Below are 25,115 nucleotides of genomic sequence, written 5' to 3' on the forward strand. Positions count from 1 at the left end.
GGCTGCGTGACCCCCGGCACCCACCCGCAGTGCCGCCGCTGCACGACAACGCGGTGCTGCTCTCCACGCGCGGCGGCCACGGGAGGCCAGAGGCCGGGGCAGGGGGCCGCCGGGGCAGGGGGCCGCCGGGGCAGGGGGCCGCCGGGGCAGGGGGCCGCCGGGGCAGGGGGCCGCCGGGGCAGGGGGCCGCCGGGGCAGGGGGCCGCCGGGGCAGGGGGCCGCCGGGGCAGGGGGCCGCCTGCCGGGCTCCCGGCCGGCCGCCGGGACGCGGAGCGGAGCCAGCGCCGGCCCCGCCGCCCCAGGGCGACTGGTGACGAGCGCCGCGAGTGCCGGCCGCCCATTGGCTGCGGCGCGGGGAGCGAGCGGCCAATCAGGGCCGGGCGCGGAGCGGCGCAGCGCTCGCCCTGGCCTCGCCCGGCGGCCCCGCGCGCGGGGGGCGGGGTCACGTGACGCTCTGTTTACATCCTCTCAGCTGTCGGGCCCCGCCTCCCCCGTCCCGTCCCGTCCCGTCCCGTCCCTCGCACCGGCCCCGGCCGCCGAACCGACCCGCGCAGCCCCGACCCGCGGCCGCCCGGCGCAGCCCTCCGCTCGCTCAGCCGTTTGCCCGCGGCCTGCCGGAGCGCTCTCCTGCCTGCAGTTCTCGCCGCCCCCCCTCCCCTCCCCCCCCAGGCGGGTCTCGCCGGTGCCGCCCAGCGCAGGGTCCGGGGCCCGCTGCGGAACGGGTGAGTGTCCCGCACTGTGCGGGGGCTGGGCACAGCTGCGCTCCGGCCGCGCTGCGCGGCGCGGAGGCCCCGTCGGGTAGCCAGGACGGTGGGTTGCGGCGGGGGAGGGGAGAATGCGGCCCTCCGGCCCCTGCCATCCGGCCCCTGCCCTTCTCTGGCTCCCCGGTGCTCCGCTCCCCATTGTCCGCGGGCCGAGGATGAGGGGGTGAGGGGGAGGCTGTTGTTTTCGCGCAGCCGGGACAGGGCGAGGGCTCGCCCTGCGGAGGGACGGGACGGGCTCTGTGCGTACGCCCTCGGCAACCCTTTCTCCTCCTTCTCCTCTGCCCGACCCTTGCCACCCCTCGCGCCGTCTGCGTAATGAATAATCTCTGGCCCAAAACGGATTGGGAGGAGGAGAGGTGGCTGGTGTAGCTGCCGTGGGCCTGGCAGCTGTGAGAGGACGGGGACAAGAGAGAAGGTTCCAGCCTCGCCATCCAGGCGGGGGGTGGTGGCACAGGCAAGGTGAGGGCAGCGCTTGTCCCCCGCTGCGGCTCAGCGCCTTGCCTCCCCCTATGACGGCTCTGCGTTTGCTTTTTGCCTTTGAGGAAATGCGGTGAGAAGGGGAAGCCTGCGGTTTTGGGGATTTCTTTGCGTTTAGTTTGTTTGGTTTTGTTGGGTTTTTTTCACTGTCGAGTCGTTGCAACCTCAGAGGCTTTGTGGGGGCTGCGTCTTCCAGGCCGAGGCATCGTGCGTGAGACAACATTTTGTTTTTCGAGCAAAACCTGTGGGCTAATGAAAGGTATTTCTCCTTTTGGGAGTGGAGGAGGTGGTGCGGCTGCAGCAGGCGGAAGATAGTTTGTTGACATAAATAAAGTGTGTGGAATGCGCGATAACTCCGCTTTTCTCCCGCAAACCAAGGTGAGTCGGTCGGTGAGCATTCCTGGCGGCAGCTGCGGGAGGAAAAGGAGAAAGCTACCTCTGCCCCCCGCTTTGCCATAAACGCACATTTTGTCTCTGTTTATATTGTGGTCTCTGTTTTGGCTGGGAGAAGAGTAAGGGGAGGAGCAGGAACTGGCTCCGGGGCTGCCACCTCCTCCCGTCTGTTTTCTTTGTTGTTATCAGTTCGAGGAGGCGTCCTGAGGTCACGTCTGTGCTGAGCTGCGGTCTGCGGTGTTAATAGGATTCCTCTTGGGCCCGAAACCTCGGGCTGCCTTCTGCAGTGCGTGCGCGGGTCTCGTCTGCCCTCCGTGCGCCCTCCTCCCCCTGCCTCGGCAGTTGTCAGCGGCTCGCTCTGAAGTTGCAGGAAGGGGAAGGGGGGGCGGAGGGAGAAGGAATCTTGGCATTTATTTGATACTCGGTCAGCAGCCTGGGCCTCCTTTGTGCAGCTCTGTCATAAAAAAAAAAAAAAGGCAACCCAGAAAACCAAACAAAGCCAAAAAAAACTACATCAAAAAACAACAACAAAAATGGAAACAAGCGTCTAAGGTGGAAGGGTGAAGGGGGTGTGTGTTTGAAAACAAATTCTTTATGAAAGTACTAAACTGCTCTAGTATGTGGAAAATGCTTGTGTCCTTGCAGTACTTGCCAGTGCCAACATAGTGTTCTCCTAGGGGGTATTTTTTTTTACTCTTGTCAAGTAATAAGTCAAGCACAGTTGAACTGCAGGCTTCAGCAAGAATGTAAGGTTTCTTCTTAAAAAGAGCATCAAATGTTGAGACACAAAATATACCCAGAATAAGGCTAGTCAGCACTTCAGCAAATTAATGAAGGTACACAATTCCTCTTGACCATATGATTTCTGTGTTACAGAGAATGCTTTTCTAGATGCAAGGCACAAAAAGTTCAGTGCTTAAAGTTAGTAGATTACAACGATGTGTGGTAAGAATGTCTTTATAACCTTATTCCTTTCTATTTGCAAATGAATTATTATTTGTGATATGCTTTTTCCCCCCCAACAGGACCATTACCTTACTCAGGCAAACCATCTCTGGAAGGAATCAGGCTTGGATAAATGGGTCTGTCTTCTGCAGAACTGCCTGATTTGTTGGGAAAGTTTGAAAAGTGTTTTGGATGTGTATGTGGAAAAAATGAGTGACAAATCGATTGGTATTTTAACTGACTTTGGATGAATAAATACAATGATAGGAATGTTAGAAGTATGTGAGTGAGGTCAGAGAGCCACAGTGAGGGCTTTGGAGATGGACATTTAGCCAGATGTTCTGTGCAACAGTCAGTGTCCCTCAGAAATGCTAGAAAATACAATTGGATGTTGCTGGGAGGTCTGCAGTGGGGAGAATATAATGAAATTGCAGAAACAGGAAAAAGTATGTAATACTGGACAGTCTTGGATGGCCAGGTTTTATCACTGTGTCTGTGCAGGGTTAGGTTCCTTCCTGTATCATCCCTGATCTCCAGAATTCTTGTTAAAATCTTCCTGCCTCTCTAACTGGCCTTCTTTCTGGATTTTCTTAATCTAATCTGTGTCATTACTTGCTTTAGATATGTGACTGGCCAGTTTCAGTTTGCAGTATTCTATTGATAAATTATGAAATCTTGCCATTTTTATTACCATAATCTTGGCATTTTGGTGGTTTTTATAGTTTAGTCTTCTGTTTGCCTGTCAGTGACTGCCCCAACCTGCAGCTCCTTTTGAAGAGGCTTCTGCCTAATAGATTTATAGGACCTCAGTGTCAGGCATGTATTGGTAGTTTTCCATGCCTGTGGTGGACTGTACCAGAGCAGTCACTTGGCTGTGTTTCTGTAAACCTGAAGTGTTTTGAGATGGAAATGTCTATTCTGAAACTAAAGTAAGCTTCTTAGGCATGATACCAGTGCAGGTATAAGTCTTAAGGCAAACTTAAAAGACATTAGCACAAATGTCTTTTAATGCTAAAAGACATTAGCACAAAATTCCTACTGCAAGACATTGTAGTGCACTGTTCATGTTTTTTCCCCTCAGAACTAGGCAATAAAATTTCCCCATGCAGTGTCTCAGAAAGGTTTAGGTCAGGTGTTTCAAAAGTTCCCCAGAATAAATACATTAAAAGCAATTCTGAAGTACTGAGCATTGTGGTAATGCTCATGCCAGTCTTAGGTGCATGGAGAGAAACACCTGAGAATATAGTAATTTTTTTTTCTGGATGAGAGGTGTCTTTACATGTACCTGTTCTTGAAATTTCCTGCTTTGTTCCAATTTTCAGCAGGAATGTCACAGAGATCTGCTATTCTACCCTGCTGAACTGAAAGTGATGTTCTGTAGCTGATGATTAATTAGCTCTCTGTGTAAGAAAAGTGCCTTGAAGTCTCCAGCACTTGGCACTCTTGAATGCAGACATCGTTTATATAATCTCATTTATTTTTCCTACTTAGAATGTAAACTACTCAAAGCAGAAGTGAGTAGAATGTAGATGCAATTATGTTTTGCAAATGAATAATCAGGTATGTGACTGGCCTAAAGCACTCCAGGAATCTTCCAGTAGAGTCAGAAATTGATCTGCATGCTTCATCCTCTCCAAAAAGTGTGGATTTTTTGGATGGAGAGCTCTTTTAATTTATCTGCTCTGCAGAACTGTGTTCACACTGTTCTGCTTCATCATTTATGGAGTTATAGGGACTGAATTGCGGTAGTTATATCGAATATTATGGGTATAATTACATGAGAGCATCAGGAAATAACTACGGTGCCCCAATTCCTTTGGGACTTATTTGTGTGCCCTGGATGTTAATGAAAGCCTTCAGGCCTCCTTCATGCAAGCACTTGAAGCAGTTTCTTCTGCTGTGTTGCTTAAGAAATTTGGGCTGGACTTACTGGTCCTTGAAAAAAAGATAGAATTTATAGCAGCTCAGGATGCTGAATATAATACTTTGTAGAACTGAAAAGATAGCTGGCTGGAATTCAGAAGAGGGCTGTTGGTTTTCTGTTGCTTTTTTCCTGGTATGTCATGCCTACTTCAGGTTTCAGAGGAAGTATTGCAAAGTTGGCAGTGATGTTAACTTCAAGGAGCTTTGAATACTGATGGAGTGTATGTATGTTGATTCTTGCTGAATCTACTTCTGATCAGAAGCTTATTGGAAATGTTGAAAGTGAGAAGTAAACTGCTAAAAAAAGCAAAAATGTCCTTATAAATGGCAGTTAGTCCAAAGAAAATTATTTTTGGAAAGAAGAAAAGGATTTGAACCTATAGGGTTGGAAACAGGTATGGAGAACAACTGCAGGGTCTTAATTACACATTGTGACTACAATTGGTATGTGACATATTTCTCAACTAATTTTATCAGTCCCTTAAATTGCAGCACAAAAGTATAATTGTCCTTTATTGTGAGGAAAAGACACTGGATTAGAGGTCATTACAGAACACTTAAAATAAGGAAAGAAAGACCAACTCCACAGCCCTAAAAGAGATTAGGTGTGACATTAGGAGTCATGGGAACTCACAAGCTACAGGTTCTGGTGCATTCTCATATGGTGAAATTCTTGAGTGGGGAATTATTGTGGAACTTCTCTTCTTAGAGGGGCTGTCTTGGGTCAGAAATGTACTTGGAGCCTGCTGCTTAGAAAATTGATTTAATGAAGGCTAGTTTTGGAGCTCTGGCTTTGTTTTGTTTAGTGAAGAAAGGCTGTAAAGTTCTTGCTTTTACAAGTGCAGAGTATTGAGCTCTATGAGTTGCATGCAATTGGAGGTTTAAGATATTGTGAGTGTTGTTAAGGTGGCATAACAGGTGATGTTTGGAATGCTTCTCAAGTATTTTACTTGATTTTCTCAAAGTAGTATTTGCTCAGCATACAGTTGCAAAAGAGTTGTATTTGCTGTGTTTCTAGGGTGTAAAAGAGTACAGTTGGAATTGATGTTGAAAAACTTCTTTGTGGAAACAATTTAGAATTTGTCAACAGAATCTTAAAATCAGGTTTAAAAGGTGACAGGCTTTCATCAAGTGGTTTGATAGCAACATGAGATGTTTTTAATCCTGAACAAAAGATATTTATAAGGAGGTGCTGCAGAGCATCAGAGTTGTCAGCATGGAGCTGTTAGATATGAGAGGATTTACTGAAGGACTGCATTATTTGAAGTATTAAAACAAAAAAAAATTATGGCAGACATAATAAATCTGAATTAGAGGTAGCTCAGCAGTTAGAGAAGAGAGCCCTTGTCTTGTTTGATGACGTGTGCTTTACTGGAGTTGTTGGTGTATGTTCAGAGACATACATGCACAGAAAACATGTGGACAACCAATCAATTCTGCAGCAGTGTAGATAGAGACTGTAAAGAGATCTCTGTTCTGAATGTTTTTAGAACCTGGTGATGACAGACTGGTTACAAGTAGTGTACACGTTTGCCCTTCTGGTCTCTTTTGACCAGTAATGCCTTTTATCTGGTTGCTTTTCCAGTCCCACCTGTTAGATTCCTTTCAAAGCAGTCTTAAGTGACACAGAAAGAGCAGCTCCTCTGACTTAGTTGCAGAGAAGCAAAGACAGGATGTGGGCAGGAGAGTTTTCTGTTTTGTTGTTTAGCACTAATTGTTGCTGTAGCACCGGTCAAGTGGTCATTAGTTAACATAAGCACCTAAAATAGCACTAGAGGTCTGTGTTAGAGCACTCAAGTCACATCACAAATACCAGAAGCTTGCTGTTTTTATTGCAAAACCTTTTCTTTGCATGATTTCTAAATAGATAAGTCTTACTAAAGCTGTCAGTAACCATAATTATTTCTTCCTTTTTTTAACAATTGGCTTCTTAAAATCTTAAGTGATAGATGCATATTTCTAATGGCAAATTAAGCAATCTTGAAAACTATTTTCAGGATGAATAGTGACAACTTTGTAATACTGGATAATGTTCCTCCAGGAGGCATCTGTCACTGGGAAGATTTTTTTTTTCAGCTGATGTCTACAAATGTCATTTTAGATTCAGTGGTAAGAGTTAGAGTCAAATCAGAGTTGTTCTAAAATACTAGTTGTTTAAGACGTAGTGAAAGGTAGTATGCAGTAATATTGTAAACACAAAATGAATGTAAGTATTAAAAACTGTATTGGTACTATTCTTCAAGTAAAACAAATGTAGTTTGTTATGAGTTGTCTTCAAGAGTGAGAGTGAACTAGATTTCAAAGAAATCATCTCAGAGGTGACATGTCCTAATTATTTGTTCATATTTTAAAAAAGACAAATTTGCCTCTCCAAAAGGAGATTTTTCTATCAATGTGTGACTTTTGTAAGTGAAGTGATAGAATTTGGAATTGTTTATAGTAATAGTCAGCTAGTGAATCACAGGAGCAATTCATATGCCTATGCCATTCCTGTCCCAGATGAAAGCCTTGATCCCTGTAAGTAGTCGTTTTTACATTAAAAGAGAATTAGGACCATGTGGTTGGCAGAAAATGAGAAGTGATTACTACTTTGAGATTTAATTTTATTTCTATAGCAAGTGTTTTTAGCAGACAGTTGGGAATTACCATGTGGTTTTTTTGACATATAAAAGAAAAAGCCAAATAATACTATACAACCTAGTCAGGATGACTTTGCTGTTATATAATGGGCTGTATATCAAAGTTAAAAAAAGAAATTATTGTGGAAGCCACTATCCTCTTAATCATATTTTCAGAACAGTTGTTTTTGCTTGACAAGTATGACTGAAATAAATGTGAGTCAGCATTGCTAAAAGACTGAACTCCAAAGCAGTTGCTAAAGGAGATGCTTAATTTTGACAAATAGTTAATATTTCTATAGTACTTATAACTTCAAGTAATCAGGAATGCTGCATCAGTTCACCATTACAGGGTTTGATTTTAACTTAAAAATCTTTGCCTGAGACTCATGAAGTTCTTGTTTACTGTTGTAGCTCTTGTGGATTGTGGTGGGTGAGGTTTTCCTTGCTCTTCTGCTGGGCATATGATCCTGCTCTGTATTTGCAAAACTGTTTCCTCTACCCTTTTCAGAATGAACTGTGGTTTTCCTTCCATTCGGTGCAGTCCAGTTTGTTAAGGTTTGCTGTGTTCTTCCTTCAAGAAACTCTAAACTTGGCATTATTGTGGTCAGGTGAGTGAAATTGGAAGGACACAGAAAAGTCGAGCTGCTGAGTTTCTTTGACTTCTGCTCAGCTGACATCTGCAGTATTATAAAATCCCATAGGCCTTAGTCTCTTATTACTTGCTTCAGTTAATTATGCATTCATCATGACTAAGACTCATTACTGCCAAGTTTCCTGAGATTATGTGATGTTTGCTGAAGTAATTCAGTTGTCAGAAAAAGTGTAAAATTTGACTTCTCCATTCTGGCATGCTCTGGATAAACTGGAGTTGTCCATGATATAACTACATCAGGCTGTGTGAGTGTAGCAGCCTCTTGTGTTATATCTGTAAACTACACTTATGTAAGGTGAAAGCCATGTGCTTTGTATGACTGCAAGAAACCTGATACAGTAAGATTGTGGGAATGATGATTATCGTGGTCTCTGCAAGTTCACAGCTGCTATATAGCAAATGATAAAAGGTTCTCAGCTTCCATTTTTTGCTAAGTATTTTTATGAATATCTTGGAATGGTTACTGGAGCTCTCACAAATGCTCCAAATCCCTTCCAGATGACATCTGCCACTGTTAGTACTGTAAGTAATTTACAACTTTGGACCCACATTTACAGTAGTACTTACTTCATACCTGAAGGCAAAGAAAACCAGTAATTCAGAAACATTTTCAAATTTAAAATGTGCTTAGTGTATTTTGGTTTGTGCTTTTAAAGAAGGCCTATAAGGAGTTTGTTCAGTTAGTTCTAGTTTTTAGTTTAGGTGTCCATGGCCTCAGGTCCAGTGAGTTGTGAGGCAAAGCACGTATTCTCAGTAGCAAACAAACACACGTATTCAGAATGTACGTCTATAATTTGCCACCACACCAACACAGGTGATGGCACTAATGCAAGCACAAACAGCACCAGTGGCCTCATCCTGTGACTCTTCCTGGATGGCCAGGTGTAGTGTGTGCAAACACGTGTGTTTGTATTACGAATCTTTCCAGTTACGGCGTTTAGGCACTTGTTCTACCCTGGAACTCTTCGGTCTCTATATGCCCCATTGCCTCTTATACACATGCTCAGCTGCATGCTCATGTGCACATGCTCAACTGCCAATCCCAAACACCAAAGATTCTCTAGCAGCTTTCCTTGGACTTCTCTTTGTTCTTCCAGCAGCCAGCTTCCTCACTCAGCCAGTGTGACCCATCCCAGATCCAAGGCCACTCTGCCAGTTTGCTGGCCAGTCCAGCTTGGTACTCTGTGATTGCACCTGGACCTGCAGAAGCTCACACCCTACTTTGCTGGCGCCACAGACTCACCAGCCCTTGTGACCTGTGGTCTGACTCCATGTCTTGTAGGTGCACATGGGCACCAGAGGCCCAAGAAAGAGTTGCAAAAGGAGATTGAGTCTGACAGGATAGCCAGGGCACAGCTGGACACACATACTGACCTGCAGCCTGCTGATAGATGACCTCTTCCTCTTTGTCACTATAGCTGTGGCTTTCCTATGCTTGTGTCTTCTCTAGTCACTGTGATTTTTTCTCATTCCCTGCTTCTGGTTCCTCCCCTAAGCATTCCCTCAAAGGACTTGTGCCATCCCCAAGTCCCTTTTCCCTGCGCTCCGAGGTAACTTTTGTAGTTCTGTAAAAGTCGTACCTTTGGATCTGAGAAATGCCTCAGAGAGGCACAGTGGTGGGAGTGTGGGGAGAGCTGATAGGAGGCTGGGTCAGGGTATTCACATGTGTTTCCCCAACTTATAAATGCACCCCTGGTCCTTTATGTGCAGAACAGCTTTCTGTCACATAAGCCAACAAAGTTAACTTTGATATGTTCAGGCAAAAAATCTGTTTAATCAATTGCAAGCCCTATGGAAAATTTAAAGTAGAAGGTACTGACTAGCCACAGAGGTGTAAATTAAAATTATACTGTTACCAAGCAATACTTTGAAACATCACCTTAAAGTGGTGAGAATAATAAAATATTTGTATGAACATTTGTGAAACAGACTTTGATCACAGTATTAACCTTTTATGTAACCTTTTATGTTGTAAACTAAAGTGTTGATTTTTTTTTTTTTCCTGGATGACTAGAGACTTTTTGGTAGAATTTTAGTATAGATTTAGTTCATACTTTAGATCAGTATGTTTTAAAAGTTTCGGTAAATCACCACTTTTTTTGTTAGAACCAAGAAAGGGAAGTTTATCTCTGTTTTATATAAAGTAAGCATTGAAAATTTTAAGTAATAGAGGATTATGGACAAAGTCACATTATTATAGGTTGTGCTGTTCATGAATTTATGGCATGTGTGGAGACTGAGCCAAATTATGATATGGATCCTTAAAGCTTAAAGGTTTTGGATATGCAGGATTTGGGAATTAAAAAGAACTTTCTTTCTTTGACAAGATAAAACTAACTAGTAAACAAATTACATTTGAAAAAAATGGTGATTCCATTGTGATGCTTCTGGAAGATTGCATCAGTGAAAGAATCTTGTTTCATGGTTCTGAGGAAGAGAAGCAGGAAACAGGAGTAGGCTTTACTCGTTCTTCCCTTCTGAGAATTACAGGGCTAAGTAATAAAACAGCTTCTCAAAAGGTACTGTTGTATTGCATTTTACTGTTTTAAAAATCAAACACAGAAGAATTGGCATATATTTTTTCCTTAAATTGTATTTGTTTAGCATCTCATAAGGAGTGGATGCATAATAAATAAAAGTTGAGACTCTCAGGCTGTGAAAGTAAACATTGTAATAATACAGTATTTAAGTTGTTTATGTTGTGATTATTGTGTGCTATTTTGAAACTTTTAGATACATTTCTGAAGATTAGAAACCAAAAAACTTTAGTGTACTTGGAGGTTGGTAAAGTTGATAGATATTTCTGTTTTTTTAAATTGGGCCTGTTTTCTTTTTTTTTCCTTTTTTTTTCTTTTTTTTTTTTTTTTTTTTTTTTGTAGAGGCTGAAATAAATGCATAGCTCCAAGATGAGGTTTCAAGTGTCAGGAATGCAACTATCTTCTATTTTTACACTTGACCTCATTTCTGTTTTCTTTTGCTAAAGGCAACAGGCGTATGTTGTTCTGTTACTGCTAGAAGTGAGTTATTTAAATAACTTGAAATGTTTATGTGCAGTAAGTTTTTGAACTTTAGTACTGGCTGAAATTGTGAAAATTTTGTTATGGGCCACTTTTTCCCTAGTCAAAGTTATATGGAGTGTGACTTGATCTGCTTCAGAGCTATAACTTTTATGGGAAAACGTTTTCATTCTGAAACATATTTTCCAATATATGTTTCAGAAAATATGTACAAAACCTGCTTTGTATTTCATTATAAAAGAGGATTCTCCCTCCCTGTCCCCTAGTTGTTACTGAGGACTCTCTGAAGGTTATTCGAAGTACAGGAGTATCATTTTTGTCTGTTCACCCAAACAAAATTATTGGCCATCTTCTTTCATGAAAAGAAACAAGTTTTGTTTGAAAAATGTTGACTATTTCACTGTTTTTATGTATATATATCAAGATGTCTTAGATGGAAAGTGATTGCAATGTTAAAATTTGCAGAATTTTGTGTCACTTTTATGCCTTTTGCCTTTTCAGGCCAAACAGCATTAGATATACCAGAACCAGTTCTTTTTACACATCACTCTGTGGCTCTTCTTAACATTTGCCTGTTATGGCTGATATGAACCTGCTTGAAATGAATACTCGCTGTTAAATATCCTTCTACAAAGCTGTGTATTCTGGCAATGAGTTTTACAGTGTGGTCACTCTGTAGCTCACTAATTTGTGAAATATGTGCCCAGCCAGCAGTTTCTGATATGCAAAACAGGTGCATGAGACAGGCTCAGTGAATATCAGACATCTGTATGTATTAAACATCATCAATTCATATCTCTAGTGAAGTCCTGATATTTTAGGCAGTGAACAAACTGCTATTACCTGGTGCCTCCTGTTTCTGTGGGTCTGTTAGGCCCTTGAGAGAAGCTTTTCATCTTTCCCCTTTCTCCCAACTATCTGTGATAAAGCTCTTTGGCTAGTTTATACTGGACAAACTAAAAATAGTTGTGGCCTGGGAATAGACAGAGCTGTAGGCACACCTCTCAGGAGCTGAGACCTTTACAAAATGTGCTAGGAGAGGACTGCCAGGTTCTGTCACGGACGTTAGTATCAAAGGAAGGATAGGGAATCTTTCTGCATATTAGACATTGGGTTAAACTGATACCCTTTGCTTAGAACTTCAGTGGCTCTTTGAAAGGTCATTATGTCATCTTAGGCTCCCCAGAGACAAGAGCATTTTGGTGAATTGCCTTACAGCTAAGCAACAGAAATTGTTTTGGACTGTCATAGGTAGAGAAGAAATATTAACTATTTTGAAGTCTGCAATTGATTGTGCACTATATGGTACTCAGAATCAGGGCAGAGCTACTGTTCATTCGGTCATAAAGGTATGTGTGCAACCTGTTGTCTATATTTGAAGAAGAATTTTAAGTCTATATTTGAAGAAGAAACTACTCCTGAAGCTTGAGAGACTTAGCTTTGCGAAACGTTTTTGGTTGCCCAGGTTTTAAGCAATAAGGAGAGCTAAGTCAGGATGTGGGGTTATGCTGCATATGAAAACTTTAGTCCAGGAAGTATGTAAGATTGTTTGCTTTGCTTTGTAATGAAAGGTACTGAATTTTCAAGCCTTTATCAGCATACCTGAGAACAGGTCTCGCATACTACAGAACTATGTATAGAAAAATGTTCCTTTCAGCATTAATACCATTGGTATGGTGTGAAGAGGGTAGATAGAATTTCAGATGAGAAGAACAAATTAAGTACAAGAGACAGCATAGACCAGGAAAGGAATGTCTCCTAGTTCAAAGATGAGCAAAAAACAATCCAACAAACACAAAAGCAACTAACAAAATTCTGTTATTTTATTTTTTTTTCACTCAAGGTTCTGTGAACTGTCTTAATATTAAAAAAAAGTTCAGTAGCTACTCAGCAAGTTAGTCTAAAATTATACCCTTGCATAGTTGCCAAGGTTAAATTCATTTGATCATGTGCTTATATGCTTGTCACTGCTCATACATTTGTGGAGTTTTATAAGTTTCAGTACCTCTTCTGAGAGGAATGCAGTACCATGTCTGCTGTTCAGCACGTTCAGGTGACTGGAGGTGGAAGAAGAGTGAAAGCAGGCACATACCTGGAATCTTGTATAAACAGCTGTTGAAAGCTCAAACAGGAAAATCAGGGTTTAAGCTTACATCAGACTTGACAAACATTTTCTGCCCAAGTAGGTCAATGCAATTCAGGTTAAGTCACTAGTTGTAGCTGTTTACATTCATTTGACTTAACGCTAATCCTGTGGTCTATTTTTTGTTCCATTGCTGTATTGCAAAAAACCTCGAAGTATGCTGTGTGGAGTGCACTGCATTGGAGAACTGACTCTACTTGGTTTTGTACTTGTTTCTGTTTAACTTGAAGAGCTTCTTGAAGTGACCCACTGAACAGCAGTTGAAGAGTGAATGTCTTGAAGTATGATTAGTCTAAAGTATAGACTTCAAAAATGTGCAGTGTTCTCTATAGAGTTGTCCTTAATGCAACAAGTAGCATAATAGATCAAAAAAACAACAGGCTTTCTTCTTTCATAGCTGCTTGGAGTGACAAAACAAATAGCTGTGGAAGAGAAGGTAGTTCTAGTAGCTGGATTTCCAAAGCACTTAAACTTTTTGCTGCCTTCAGTATCAGTTTAGCAACAAGTATAGGTGTAAAAGTTTTTAAAAAATGTTTATTAAGATATCGTTCTAAAATACCTGTGTCCCACATTTTATTTTTAATTTTGTAGTCACCTACTCCCAGTATATACTTCATATTTTGGTTTTCTCCAGTCTTTGCTGAATGAAAGTAATACTAGAATTATCCTTTTCCTTTCAGATCATAATCATACTGTTTGTTTGAAAGCTCCTCCTGAAATCTTAAGTTCAACTCTGCAGTTTGAGGTTGAGTTTCCTTGTGTGAGTCGCTATTATACTTGGGAGAAAAATGGAAGCTAAACTGAATATGAAGTCCTGCGGTTGTGGGAGTCACTGGATGGGATGAGGACAGGCAAAACATGATCTTGAGTTCATAACAGCTGCAAGGGTATCATGTATTGAGTCTGGACAGGAAGGAGTTGGTCTGATATTTGATTAGTAGCCTGGGAAACTTTTAATCTCTGCTGATTAGAGCTATGTTGCTGATTCTTGCTATGAGTAAACTGAAACTGTTAACTTGACTGAAGTGTTTCAGGCCCGTGTGTGCATTCGTGGTTAATTCCCTTCTATTGCCAGTCACAGAATATTTCTTTTTGGAGGAACCTAACAGCTGAATCGTAATATTAATGTGCAGCTCAGTGACTTACTGCTGTCTTCTCCCTATTACAGGAAAGAGGGAGAATTCACCAAGCAAGGTTGTATTCTATGTATGAGTTTAAAGTAATGTATCACACTCCTGATTCGGTGTCATTTTTCTCCAAGCTGATGTGTTAGTGAAAATTGTGTTAGTTGTGAGGAGACTTCAAATATGGCTGATTCCATTTATTATTCTTATTTCTGTTCTTTGAAACAAAGTAAGGATCAAGTGAGCCAGCTCAGGTGGCTTGCATTTCTGAGGAGTTGTCTCTATGGAGTCAGGTTGTGTCAGTATTACAAGATACTTAATTTTAAGATACTTGGCATGGTATGTATTTACCAATGTCAGTGAGGTTTTGTCTGGCAAATTAACTGGATACCTTACTAGCACGATATTTAAACTTTGTGTAAGAGAGTGTGCAAGTCTGTAGTGGCCCAGGAAATTAACTTAAAGTGCAAATACATTTGTAGAAATTCTGAAACATGTCCCTTTAAAAGCTGGCAAAAAAAATCTTGGTTAACCTTATACCTCATTACAAACTTTTCAGTTGAGTGTTGCATATCTTACAGTGAAGAACTAAAATGCACTCATATTGTCATCTCTTCTTAGCCACATAGCCAAAAAATATGTGATTAATGTGACAATATTAAAAAAAAAAAAAAAAAAGGAAAACCATCAAAAAAACCACCCAGAAATTATTTAAGGTATTTCACTGAAATTGATTACAAGTTAGGTCAGAAACTGGTCAGAGGTGGTGGTGTTACACCGTTGTGTGGATTGTTAGGGAAATTGGAAAGTGTTTCCATTTCATTTTTATCGTGAATATAAGAAAATTCAAGATGGGGTTCCAGCTTCTGATATTAAATCATGAGTAGTGTGGAATGAAAAATGAAGATTGTTTTAATTGCAGTTAGTTTTACTAAGTGAATTAACTTTTTACCAAGACTATATTGAAATTTTAACTCCTATACCATAATTTCTGTTGGCTTGTGTATTCCAGAGATTCCTAAGGCTAAAAGCAATAGCTTCATTTCATTAACTTGACAAACCTTCATCTTTCTTATGAAGTTCCTATACCTCTTAGTGTAATAGGCATCAGAATGCTGCTTGTGCTCATTGTGAACTGCATGTGTTTCAGTTTTAATATCAGGGAGCTTCACAGGATGTTTTTGGTGAGCATTCAGCTGTGTAGAAAGTTTTATCATAGTATGCTCTGCTGTTTTATCTTGGTCCTGAGTCAACTGTCACAAGGAAGATTTGACTTGCCCTTTTTCTCAGCTGTGCCAGAATGGCTTCTGAAATGTTTGCTTTTGTGTGTCTAAAAGTATTGGATGGGAAGTGAACTATCAAAAAGTATTCCTCTGCAGCACAAGAGGCCGCTTCTCTTGAAAAGATCTAGTTCTTTCACTTCCTGGGCATTTTTTGTTTTTGAACAAAAATACTTTCCATATGAGCAGCATTTTAGCCTATCTGTAGCTGTAGAGTGAAAAGTAGAGCACTGTAGATGACTAATAAATGCAAACCAAACCAAGATATCTAAAAAACAAACACTGTCACTGTCATCTACCTAATGTCATCTTCTTCAGACAGTGGCCGTTTGTTCAGAATGTTATGTAGCCTTCAACTGCACTGCCAAATAGCCACACTATTTTCCTGGGTCCCATTCTTGAGAGGTTCTCTTCTCCCCTATTTCCCTCAATGTCACAGTGTCGACCACACCTTTTCTGTTCTGTCTTCGAGATTTTGTGTGATAACCATTATTGAAGCTGAGATACTCGGTGGCTGTCATCAGCAACGTCTTGTGATACTGCAATAACTTCAGCTGTCATATAATTGCAGGAATACAAAATTACCAAATACGTTAAAAAAAGTTTGCAGTGTCATGAGTATTGAAAATGAGAAAAATGTTATTTACAGGAAATAAATGGTATGTGAAAGCAGTGAAGACACCTGTTGATGGAAATGCTGAAGCTTTAGGTTTTCCCATCCGCGGGCTCTGCGGCATGTTAGAGCACTTTACTGGCGCAGTGCTGATGGCTAGCCGAGTTCTCCATCTGCTGGTGCGAAGTGGTGGATGCACCCCGCAGGAAGAGGTGAAAGCGGCGTTCCCATTTTTCAAATGTAGCTGCTGAATTTAGTCTTTCGAAAACTCAGTTCGTATCTTTGTGGCTTTAGTTACATTTATTTCCAAACATATCTCAAGATAATAATGAACTTTTAAAAAAAATATCTCAGGCTTCATATTTTTTAAGTTATCCTGTAGTTTTTTCCCAAGTAGAAAGAAATATTCCTGTGCAGTTGAACACACACAGGCCTGCTTATTCTGCTGTGAAGCACTAGGGTGTTCAGAAGTCTGATTTTTCTGCTTTAATCAAAGGGTTTTTTGCTGCATAAATGCACGTGGTGACTTTTTATGTCTTCCCATTCCAGAATGTCAGTGGGAATTGTTTCTTCTTCAGAGGGAGGCAGACAGCTGAATGATGTCATAATTTCACCTCTGATTACCAGAGCTTTAACAGCCCTGAACATTCCACCCCCATTCCCAGTAGACTCCCTGCAGTTTATATACTGGTCATGATACTGTATGGTATGGACTATCACTTTGGCCAGTTCAGGTCAGCTGTCCTGGCCATGCTTCCTCCTGGAATTTTGGGTGCCTGCTCATGGCAGAGTATAGGAAATAGAAAAGTCCTTCCTTGGCTTAGGGTAAACACTACTGAGCAACAACTAAAACTTCAGTGTGTTATCAGCATTATTCTGATACTCGCTGTGTGCTCTATTCACATAGAAGTGATGCATTAAACTTCCTGTTCTCATGTATCCTGGTCTTCTGTTACTGTTTTACTGGTAATTCATGCAACATTAAAAATGCTAATGTCTGGATTTTGAGTTTAGTAACTCATAATGAAGTAACTGCAGATAAAATATAGATCTGAAGGAATTACTTTGAAGTTAATATGACTTATTGCAGTGTGCTGTGTCGAATTACACTTAGGAGCTGGCAAGCTGTTAAAAATTTCTAGGTACTTAAGAAGTTTTTATTTCTTTAGTGAATACAGCAGGCATTAGGAGGGGCTCAGATACTTGGAGGGCTTTCCTGTTTTGATTCCAAAAGAGGGCAATGTGCCGTTGTATCTGCATTAGTATTCTGTTTCAGCTCAAAAGTGAACATTTCTGAAAAGCATGTCCTGAACAGCATCTGTTACTGGGCTTTGTTTCCCACATAGGGTGATCTGAGCACCTGGAAACCAAGTTCCTTTCAAAATTAGCTAAGTTGGTACATGCTCCAGCTGCTGACGGACTCTTAGCTCTCAGGATGGGACTAGAGCTCACCCAAAGGCACTTGTTGTCCTCCTGTAGGTGCCTCCTCAAATATGCAACATAGCTGAAGGGTTCTTAGCATTGTAGGGTTTTCAGTGTCTAGCAAGCAATGCCTGTAAGGGTTTGCATAATGTAGAAAGCCCATGTTGATGTATTAACCCCATGTTTCTGAGTTAAAACTCTGAGGGACAGAATTTTGATTGAGTACTAGCTGTCCTGCTTCCTAGTTCTGTTTCATAAAGTTATCCAGTACTAACAGTATTTCACTACTTGCTAAATAGTTGTTAATTTCTGTGTTTTGCAGGATTTGCTTGTGATGTCCTTCTGAAAAAAAACATCTGAGACTCCATTACAAACGTATACTTTTGGGGAAACTCTCCTCCTAATGTATTTTGCAAACTAATTGAATTACCACACAAGTTCAGCATGGGAGGAGCTGTGAGTGCTGGAGAAGACAACGATGACTTAATTGATAACTTGAAAGAAGCCCAGTACATTCGTACCGAGAGTGTGGAGCAAGCCTTCAGAGCAATTGATCGTGGTGATTATTACCTGGAAGGATACAGGGACAATGCTTACAAAGACTTGGCCTGGAAGCATGGGAATATACACTTGTCAGCACCTTGCATTTATTCTGAAGTCATGGAAGCACTGAAACTTCAGCCTGGATTGTCTTTTCTAAATCTGGGTAGTGGAACCGGATACTTGAGTACAATGGTGGGATTAATATTAGGTAATTATTAATATTAGGTAACTTGAACGTTTTTATTCAAATATAGTGGGTTTGAATATTTTATAAGATTATGCAAGCCCTGTGAAACCTTACTTTTACTTTTTAACAATGACAGTACCATACATAAGGCTGGCTAGTTGAGATGTGCTGTTAAAATATTGTTTGTTATTTACAAGCAGCTCACTAGTACTCTAATTTGGTGACATTTCTTGGGTGTTTTGGAAGAGGCAATTCTTCCTGCATTCTGTAGTCTAAAATTCTCATTTAAAAGGAAACAGTCCTTATTTTTTTTAGAAGGGAAAGGTAGAGTGGAACAGTTTTTGAAGGCTAAAATTTCTGTCTGCATTTGCACTCTCTTTGTGCCTTTACTGTAGATTACTGTTCTGATCTTCAGTTTATGGAAGGGAAAATCGAAATTGTAAAGGCTAATTTGTTTCTCTTGAAGAAACTTAACTGAAAAATAAATGTGTGTCAGTATGCAAACAGTTATTTCAAAATGTGTTTAAGCAAATTTTTAGTGAGAATATTTTGGGATGTAGACTGATGAGACTTTTTAATCAGGTGTGTAGGTTTTCAAAAGAATTTAAACACACTAGCACTGTGTTTTTTCTTGTTTTCAAGTACATTTCCTGTATGAAAAAAAATAGAACTAAATATTGTTGCCTAAATTAAATTTCAGAACCTGGAGAGAAAAATGCATTAAATCTCTTCATGCCCAGCATTAAGATTACAGAGCAAATGCACTAACAACTGTTTTTTTACTAATTATTTTATTACATAAAACAGCAGTAGTTATTTGATGTGTATTTTTCATAGATAGTTTTCTTGACCATACTGCATACAGTTTTTCCTTGGTTGCAGGAATCTTGCTGACAGCTAATATGCAGATTTTGCTTTCATTAATTAATATATAAAACTAAGGTGTCGAGTTGGTTTGTTAATTTTCAATTAATTTAGTTATTTTGTCATCAGTTCTTATTTATTGTAAGGAAGAAATTATGGCTAATAATGCATAACAAACATCATTTGTTGGTATCTGCAGTATCTTTTGTTCTAATTAATACTAATACATAACAATTATTAATAATAAGAAATAAAAACTTTTGTGGAAATGGAAATTATGGTCATTTACAGGTAAAAATATGTTAAAGCTATATACTCTCTTAGAGAGCTTCTTTTCTCTTGGAGTGTTTCTAGTTGAGAGTAGATATATTAAATTGGATTGTGGTATTTTAAGTGCAGTATTAAAACAATTAGTAAATATTGCAGCATTTTTTTACCTAAAACGTTTCTTAAGGGTAGTGACTAATGGTACTTGTTTATTTCTATCTTGTGAAAAGCTTTGTTACTAAATTATTCTGTCTCAACTAATATATTTAAAAAAAAAAGACATTTATGTTTATTGCACTTGATTCTGGATGCGTTTGTATCTCTGTACTTAACCAATTTCTAGTGGTTGTTGAACAATCCTGCGTTTGACTTCTCTGTATTAAGCAGAATTCCTATCCTTTAGAATAGTATATGCGGAGTTGAGGAATTAAACAGGAAAATACTTGTTTTCTACAGAGGATGAGGTTGGCTGACAACCCCTGAGGAGCACATTTACCCTGCAAATGTTCCCAGAAAGGCAGTTCAGATGCTGATAGTCCCTAGCAGAGCTTGAGCAGCCTGGAGCAGCAGCTGCTCAACTACTTAGAGAAGTAGACTTTCCATGTTTTGGAGTGCTGTATCCTGTCACCGAAGTATTAGTGTTGTAATGTGTTTTGAGTTCTACTCTGAGGCGTAGTATGTATAAATGCAATTTATGTGTTTTCATTTTCTTACTATACTCCTGATAAAACTAGTTACATATAATAATGATACTTAAGTGTTTTAAACCAGAGAACAGATGCTTTAACAAAGAAAAATAAACAGATGTAGTTTTCTGACAAATAAACCATACTCATTTTTAAAAGCTTGCTTTTTTTTTTTTTTTTTCAAACCAATTTCAGTGTACACTGCAGTGAGAAGCAGAGCCATGTGGGTTTTGACAGTAGCTGGGTATCTTTCCATTTGACAATGTAGTGAGTTATGTTTCTGCCACGCCGGCAGTGTCAGAATGACTAGGTTAAATTATCAAATAATCTGCAACTGGTGATCACTTCTAAGTATAGCAACATACTAAAAGGACTGCACACCAGTCCACCGAGATTAAATTTACTGTTGCTGAAACTGTTAAAATGTAAATTAAGTTCAGACTAGGTGATAGAATTGCTTTCTCATGTTGCTGAAAGAGGCCAGTTAATTTCAGAGAGTTGAGAAGTTGCTTTCACATTTTTAGAGTAGCTGACTCTGCTTACATGTCCAGCTGTGACTTTCCCAGTGAAACAAGAGAATACATTTCTCATCTTTCCATTTAAATTATGGATGCTGTGGTGTATGATGACGTGGTAGTGTTCTACATTCATAGTTTTAATTTCAGGTTGTTAGAGCGACTGACTATTTGCAGGATATTTTAGTTGCTTTCAAAGTTTGGTACTTGAAGGAATGTACATGAGAATTTTTTGGACAGATATGTTTATGCATTTTTAATTTACTTTATATTATGAGATTAAAAGAATTGTGATTAATTTTTAGGTAAAGAAAACTTACCTTGAATGCTGTTGTATGTAGTAGAGCCATTAGAAACATCATAGCCTATTATGGTACAAGAGAATATTAAACAGCTAGAAAGGGGTTGTCTATGCCACTGTTTTTCTTAAGTTGACCAATAATAACATTAATTTGCAGTAAAAATGAATGTCAGCAAAAGGTAAATGTTTTCACAAGTTCTAAGAACGTCCCTTGGATGATAGCTACCTCTTGCCTGCTATCAATGAGGTCTTAAAAGCGCTGCCAGTGGTAACCTAGTGGATTACTTTTATTTCACCCAGCAGAAAATGTTCTAACCTATGTTATGAGTTGCAGTTATTGATCAGGTTAATGCATATAGCTATATGCTGTATTTTTGTTGCACTGAAACAAAACCTCTGTTACTAACCCTAGGTCTGTTTTGTTAATCTGTGTCCTAGAAAAGACAAATTGAATTCTGTTTCACTGGAGTAACATCATGGAGCTAAATATTTAGGAAAGATTTAGAATGCTGTAGAGGATATAAATACAAGTTTTGTCTAATCTTATTGATGTTTACTTTCCCTGTTTCCCTTCCTTCTCCCTTTTCCAGTTCTATGCTCCAATGACTAAAGACCCTGGGCTATGAGTGCGTGTTAAATTTAGAATCTTTACAGCAAATGTGACTGTCTCATTCAGATTCCTTCCTGATGTGGATAATCCTCATAATACTGTCTCATGATTTCTTCTTGTTCCTGAAATAATAGCATTAACTTCTGGCACACAATTTGACTTGGAATTATACTTGGATGTGATCACAGGAAGGCAGTGCAGTTGTGATGGGACTGTGATGAGTGAACATATTGTGTGTGCAATTTCACTGTTCTTGGTGGATATTAATTATTATATTAAATCAGGAACAAATTTCTGATTTTGCAACCTGCAAAATAGAAGAGCATATATGGCTAAGGGATATAATCCCCAATCTGTAAATTGTCATAAGATGAAAATTTTGCCATAATAAAGCCTGAAAATCTAAATATCAAAATAAAGACTGAATTATAATTTCTATTTGTTGTATTCTAAGTAATGCTTTGAAAAAGAATTTGCTCAGACTGACTTCAGTGTAGTCAGCTTATTTTCTGCATGCTTACAAAGAAAAATTGTTCTGTAATTGTTTTGTTGTAGTTCTGTCTCTGCTCTTTTATTGACCCTTTGGCCTTTTACCTTCCTCTTTAATTACTGGTAATGCAAATGCAAAAAATAACTTTGTCTACCAGTGTTCGGAGACTTCTGTTTTATGTTTTGATGTTTTTACACTTTAGTGCTGTTCCATGCAGTTTTGCTATGCTTAGAAAAGAACCATCACGAAACCACACCATGCTATTTTTATTTACAGGACCTTTTGGGATAAATCATGGAATAGAGCTTCATTCAGATGTGGTAGAATATGCCAAGGAAAAGTTGGAGAGCTTCATAAAATACAGTGATAGCTTTGATAAGTAAGTATCTAATTTGTCTAGCTTGCTTTGCAATAACATTTTTGGTTTTGAATTCAGTGTGTCATTGCTTATGAGCTTAGAAAGGGGAGAAGAATGGCATCACGCTACCAAAACTTAAAACTTTCAGTTTGTGGCATTATCTCATGAGGTAAGTTGAGGCTTAAGAAAGCACTCTTTGGAGGCATGGGTGTATTTCTGCTGTGCAGTGCTTAGCAAAGTGGATTTCCCTGTATTTTGGTGATATACACACATGGGTACATGTATGTATGTGCATGTACATGCATATAAGCATTTAGGAGAATGACATGGTATGTGGGTGTCTTTGCATGTATAGAGCAATTTTTATCCATTAAATCAGTTTTTATTATGTAGTTTTACGTAATCTCTACACTATTAATGTTCTTTCTAATCTACCCCTATTGATCTGGACATGAGTAATTTTTTCTAATTGCCTTCATGTTTACTTCCTGAAGAGATGGACTCAAGAGTATTCATCTGTGTTCGTAGCACTACTCATTTTTACTTCAGGGTATAACTCTGGGTTCCAGGGTTTTGAACCTTATTGCTTCTACCTACTCAACAATTTTATATTATTTTAAGTTGGCCTATAAGAGTATTGGGATTCTCTGCCTCTTTTGAAGGGAAAGCAAGGTTCTGTCTAGGGCTGTTCTTCGTAAAGAGTTCTTTACTTGTCGGCAAGAAATGCTTCAACAGTGATTATAAGATAACTTCTGGAAATGCAGAGAATTGTCTCAGTTGTAGGAGTAACTTAAAAATTGCACATTCTACACCTCTTTCTTCCCTAGTGGGCAGCAAAGAAAATTTTTTGCTATCCTTTTACCTGTGTAATGTGCTTTATGACTGCCATGTTCTTGGTTATGTTGACTGAAGCTCAATCCACTTTTTCCTATGCCCCAAACTTCAGGAGCTCATGTCTGACCACAAGCCTTCCTCTTCATGCTCCTAGTAACAGAAGAGTATCATCCTAGTGTTACCTGTATCTGCAGTAAATTTTGTAATTCTGATACTGGCTACATTATTTTAGTACTATGTTAGCCCAGTAAAATAAATAAAATCATGTAGGAGAACATGCATATCTTTCATTATTATTGTCTTAAAACAAGCATTTATATTGGGTGAGGTTAATGTATAACACAAGCTAGAACAAATAAAAATTGATTCACTGAGCAGCTTTATAATGCAATTTATGTGTCTTAAAAAAATGTGTGTGAAATATGGTTATTTGTGATCACTACTAATACTGCTTTAATGGCTCTTTTAGGTTAGACGTACCTGCTAGCTAGTGAATCCTGGCACATACCTGCATTATAGGTGTCTGAACAAGACATAAAAAAGCTGGTTTTGATTGGAATGTCTTATCAATGAAGTGATAGGTTTATGTACAGAAATTAAAGGAAATTGGGGTAGCAATGATGTTTTGTCATTATTGAAAACAAAATTGATTGGGATAGTTTAGTAAATGAATAGCAGAACACTGGGAGGTAGGTTGCACTTCAAAACATGCAAGAACTTGAGATTAAAAAAACTGTTAAACATTATGTAAGTAAATGTCAGTGTTGTATATGTTTCAGAGAAATACAACTCTCCTCACCAATGTAACAAAAAATGTACTTCTGTGAAAGTGATTTTTGATAGAAATCTGCTTGTAATAGCTGTGGTTCAGCTGATAAGATAATGGTTGCCTGGTTGGATTTTGTGGTTTGGGGGGAATTGCTAAGTTATCTGCATAGTTGATTCTGGCTGATTGCTTTCTTTGTAAATATTCTGTATTTTAATCTAGTTAAGGAAGATGATGTGTGGGTTTTTTTGTTTTTTTTCCTGTGGTAGGGTTCTTCTGTATTTGTTTTTACAGTAAGTATTAATCTTGAATTTTAAGCTGACTCTCAAAGTAATGTTCTCTGACTCAGTAAGTCTGGTTTTACTTCTTGTTTCAGTAACTTTTTCCTGAATCTTCATTTATAAGTGAAAGATTTTTACCCAAAGTTATGGGACTGCACCTCTGAACTTTACTACTTTGGTCAGCTTAGTATTTGGCTGAAATACCACCCAGGGAAGAGGTGTGTGGTATCTGTCTGCTGCTGAACACTGGTGTATTCCAAGCAGGAGTACTCACTGTTTGAAAATAGGTTACATGGCAGACTGGTATGAATGAAGTTAGTTGTCTGAGTGAATGTGTGTGTGAAAAATAACTTTCACTTGACCAGCAGCCTCCAACAAAGTACCCAGGGGACATAAAGAGCACAGAGACTATGATATGTGTTCCTGGCAGTTACGGAATTACGAAAATGGGAAGTTCAGTAAAGCTTTGTGTGCCACTTCCCTGCATTCTTTATTTATTGTATTAAGTTCTGCAGTCTGATTTGAATGTTCTAAGGATTCTGCTTTTGAAACACAACCCACAAATTTAAACTTATGGGTAGGTACTTGGAGAGCTTCAGCTTGGATCATAAACACTTTGTAACTTTGTTCCTTTGCTTGGAGTAATAGGCCGTTGATTTTGTATCTGACTTCTGTGTGGAGCTGGGTCATGATGATTTGAGTGGGTTCTTGCCTAATAAAACAAGATGGAATATTTCTTGTATGCCATTTGTATGGGGGAATGTTCCAGCGTTGTGTGATACAGTTTAATTTGTATTTTTGATTCCTGATAATAATGTTGTTAAAGTACAATTAAAAGTTTACTTTTCAGGTAAGGTACTTCACCAGAAACCCTACAGTATATAAAATTAGCATGTCCAGAAGGATTTGAGATTCAGCCTAAAGGGAAAGCTGGCTGTCTCTGATAGCTGGTCTGATCTCAGTTTTGGCCTCTGGAACTATTCATTAGAAGAGTTCTCAGATACCTGTTTCAAATAATTTCAGTAATTACTTGTATCTG

The 25,115-nt window shown here is 39.4% G+C and overlaps 1 protein-coding gene across 6 annotated transcripts in view; it reads left to right on the forward strand.

Annotated features, from left to right (window-relative positions):
- The first annotated feature begins 496 nt into the window (after positions 1–496).
- Positions 497–25,115, forward strand: part of PCMTD1 (protein-L-isoaspartate (D-aspartate) O-methyltransferase domain containing 1) — a 40,614-nt gene continuing 15,995 nt past the window's right edge. The window contains exons 1-3 of one of the 6 annotated variants that reach the window (XM_021555712.2): positions 497–722; positions 17,697–18,125; positions 22,114–22,216. In XM_021555712.2, the coding sequence (XP_021411387.1) occupies positions 17,819–18,125; positions 22,114–22,216 (410 nt within the window). In that variant the 5' untranslated portion in view covers positions 497–722; positions 17,697–17,818. Of the gene's footprint in view, positions 723–746; positions 811–968; positions 1,224–1,313; positions 1,620–11,812; positions 12,142–16,017; positions 16,165–17,696; positions 18,126–22,113; positions 22,217–25,115 lie in introns of those variants that run through there. The other 5 variants (XM_021555716.3, XM_021555715.3, XM_021555713.3 and 2 more) reach the window with 5 other exon arrangements.

The sequence above is a fragment of the Lonchura striata genome, chromosome 1 (assembly GCF_046129695.1).
Source record: "Lonchura striata isolate bLonStr1 chromosome 1, bLonStr1.mat, whole genome shotgun sequence".
Lineage (NCBI taxonomy): Eukaryota > Metazoa > Chordata > Aves > Passeriformes > Estrildidae > Lonchura > Lonchura striata.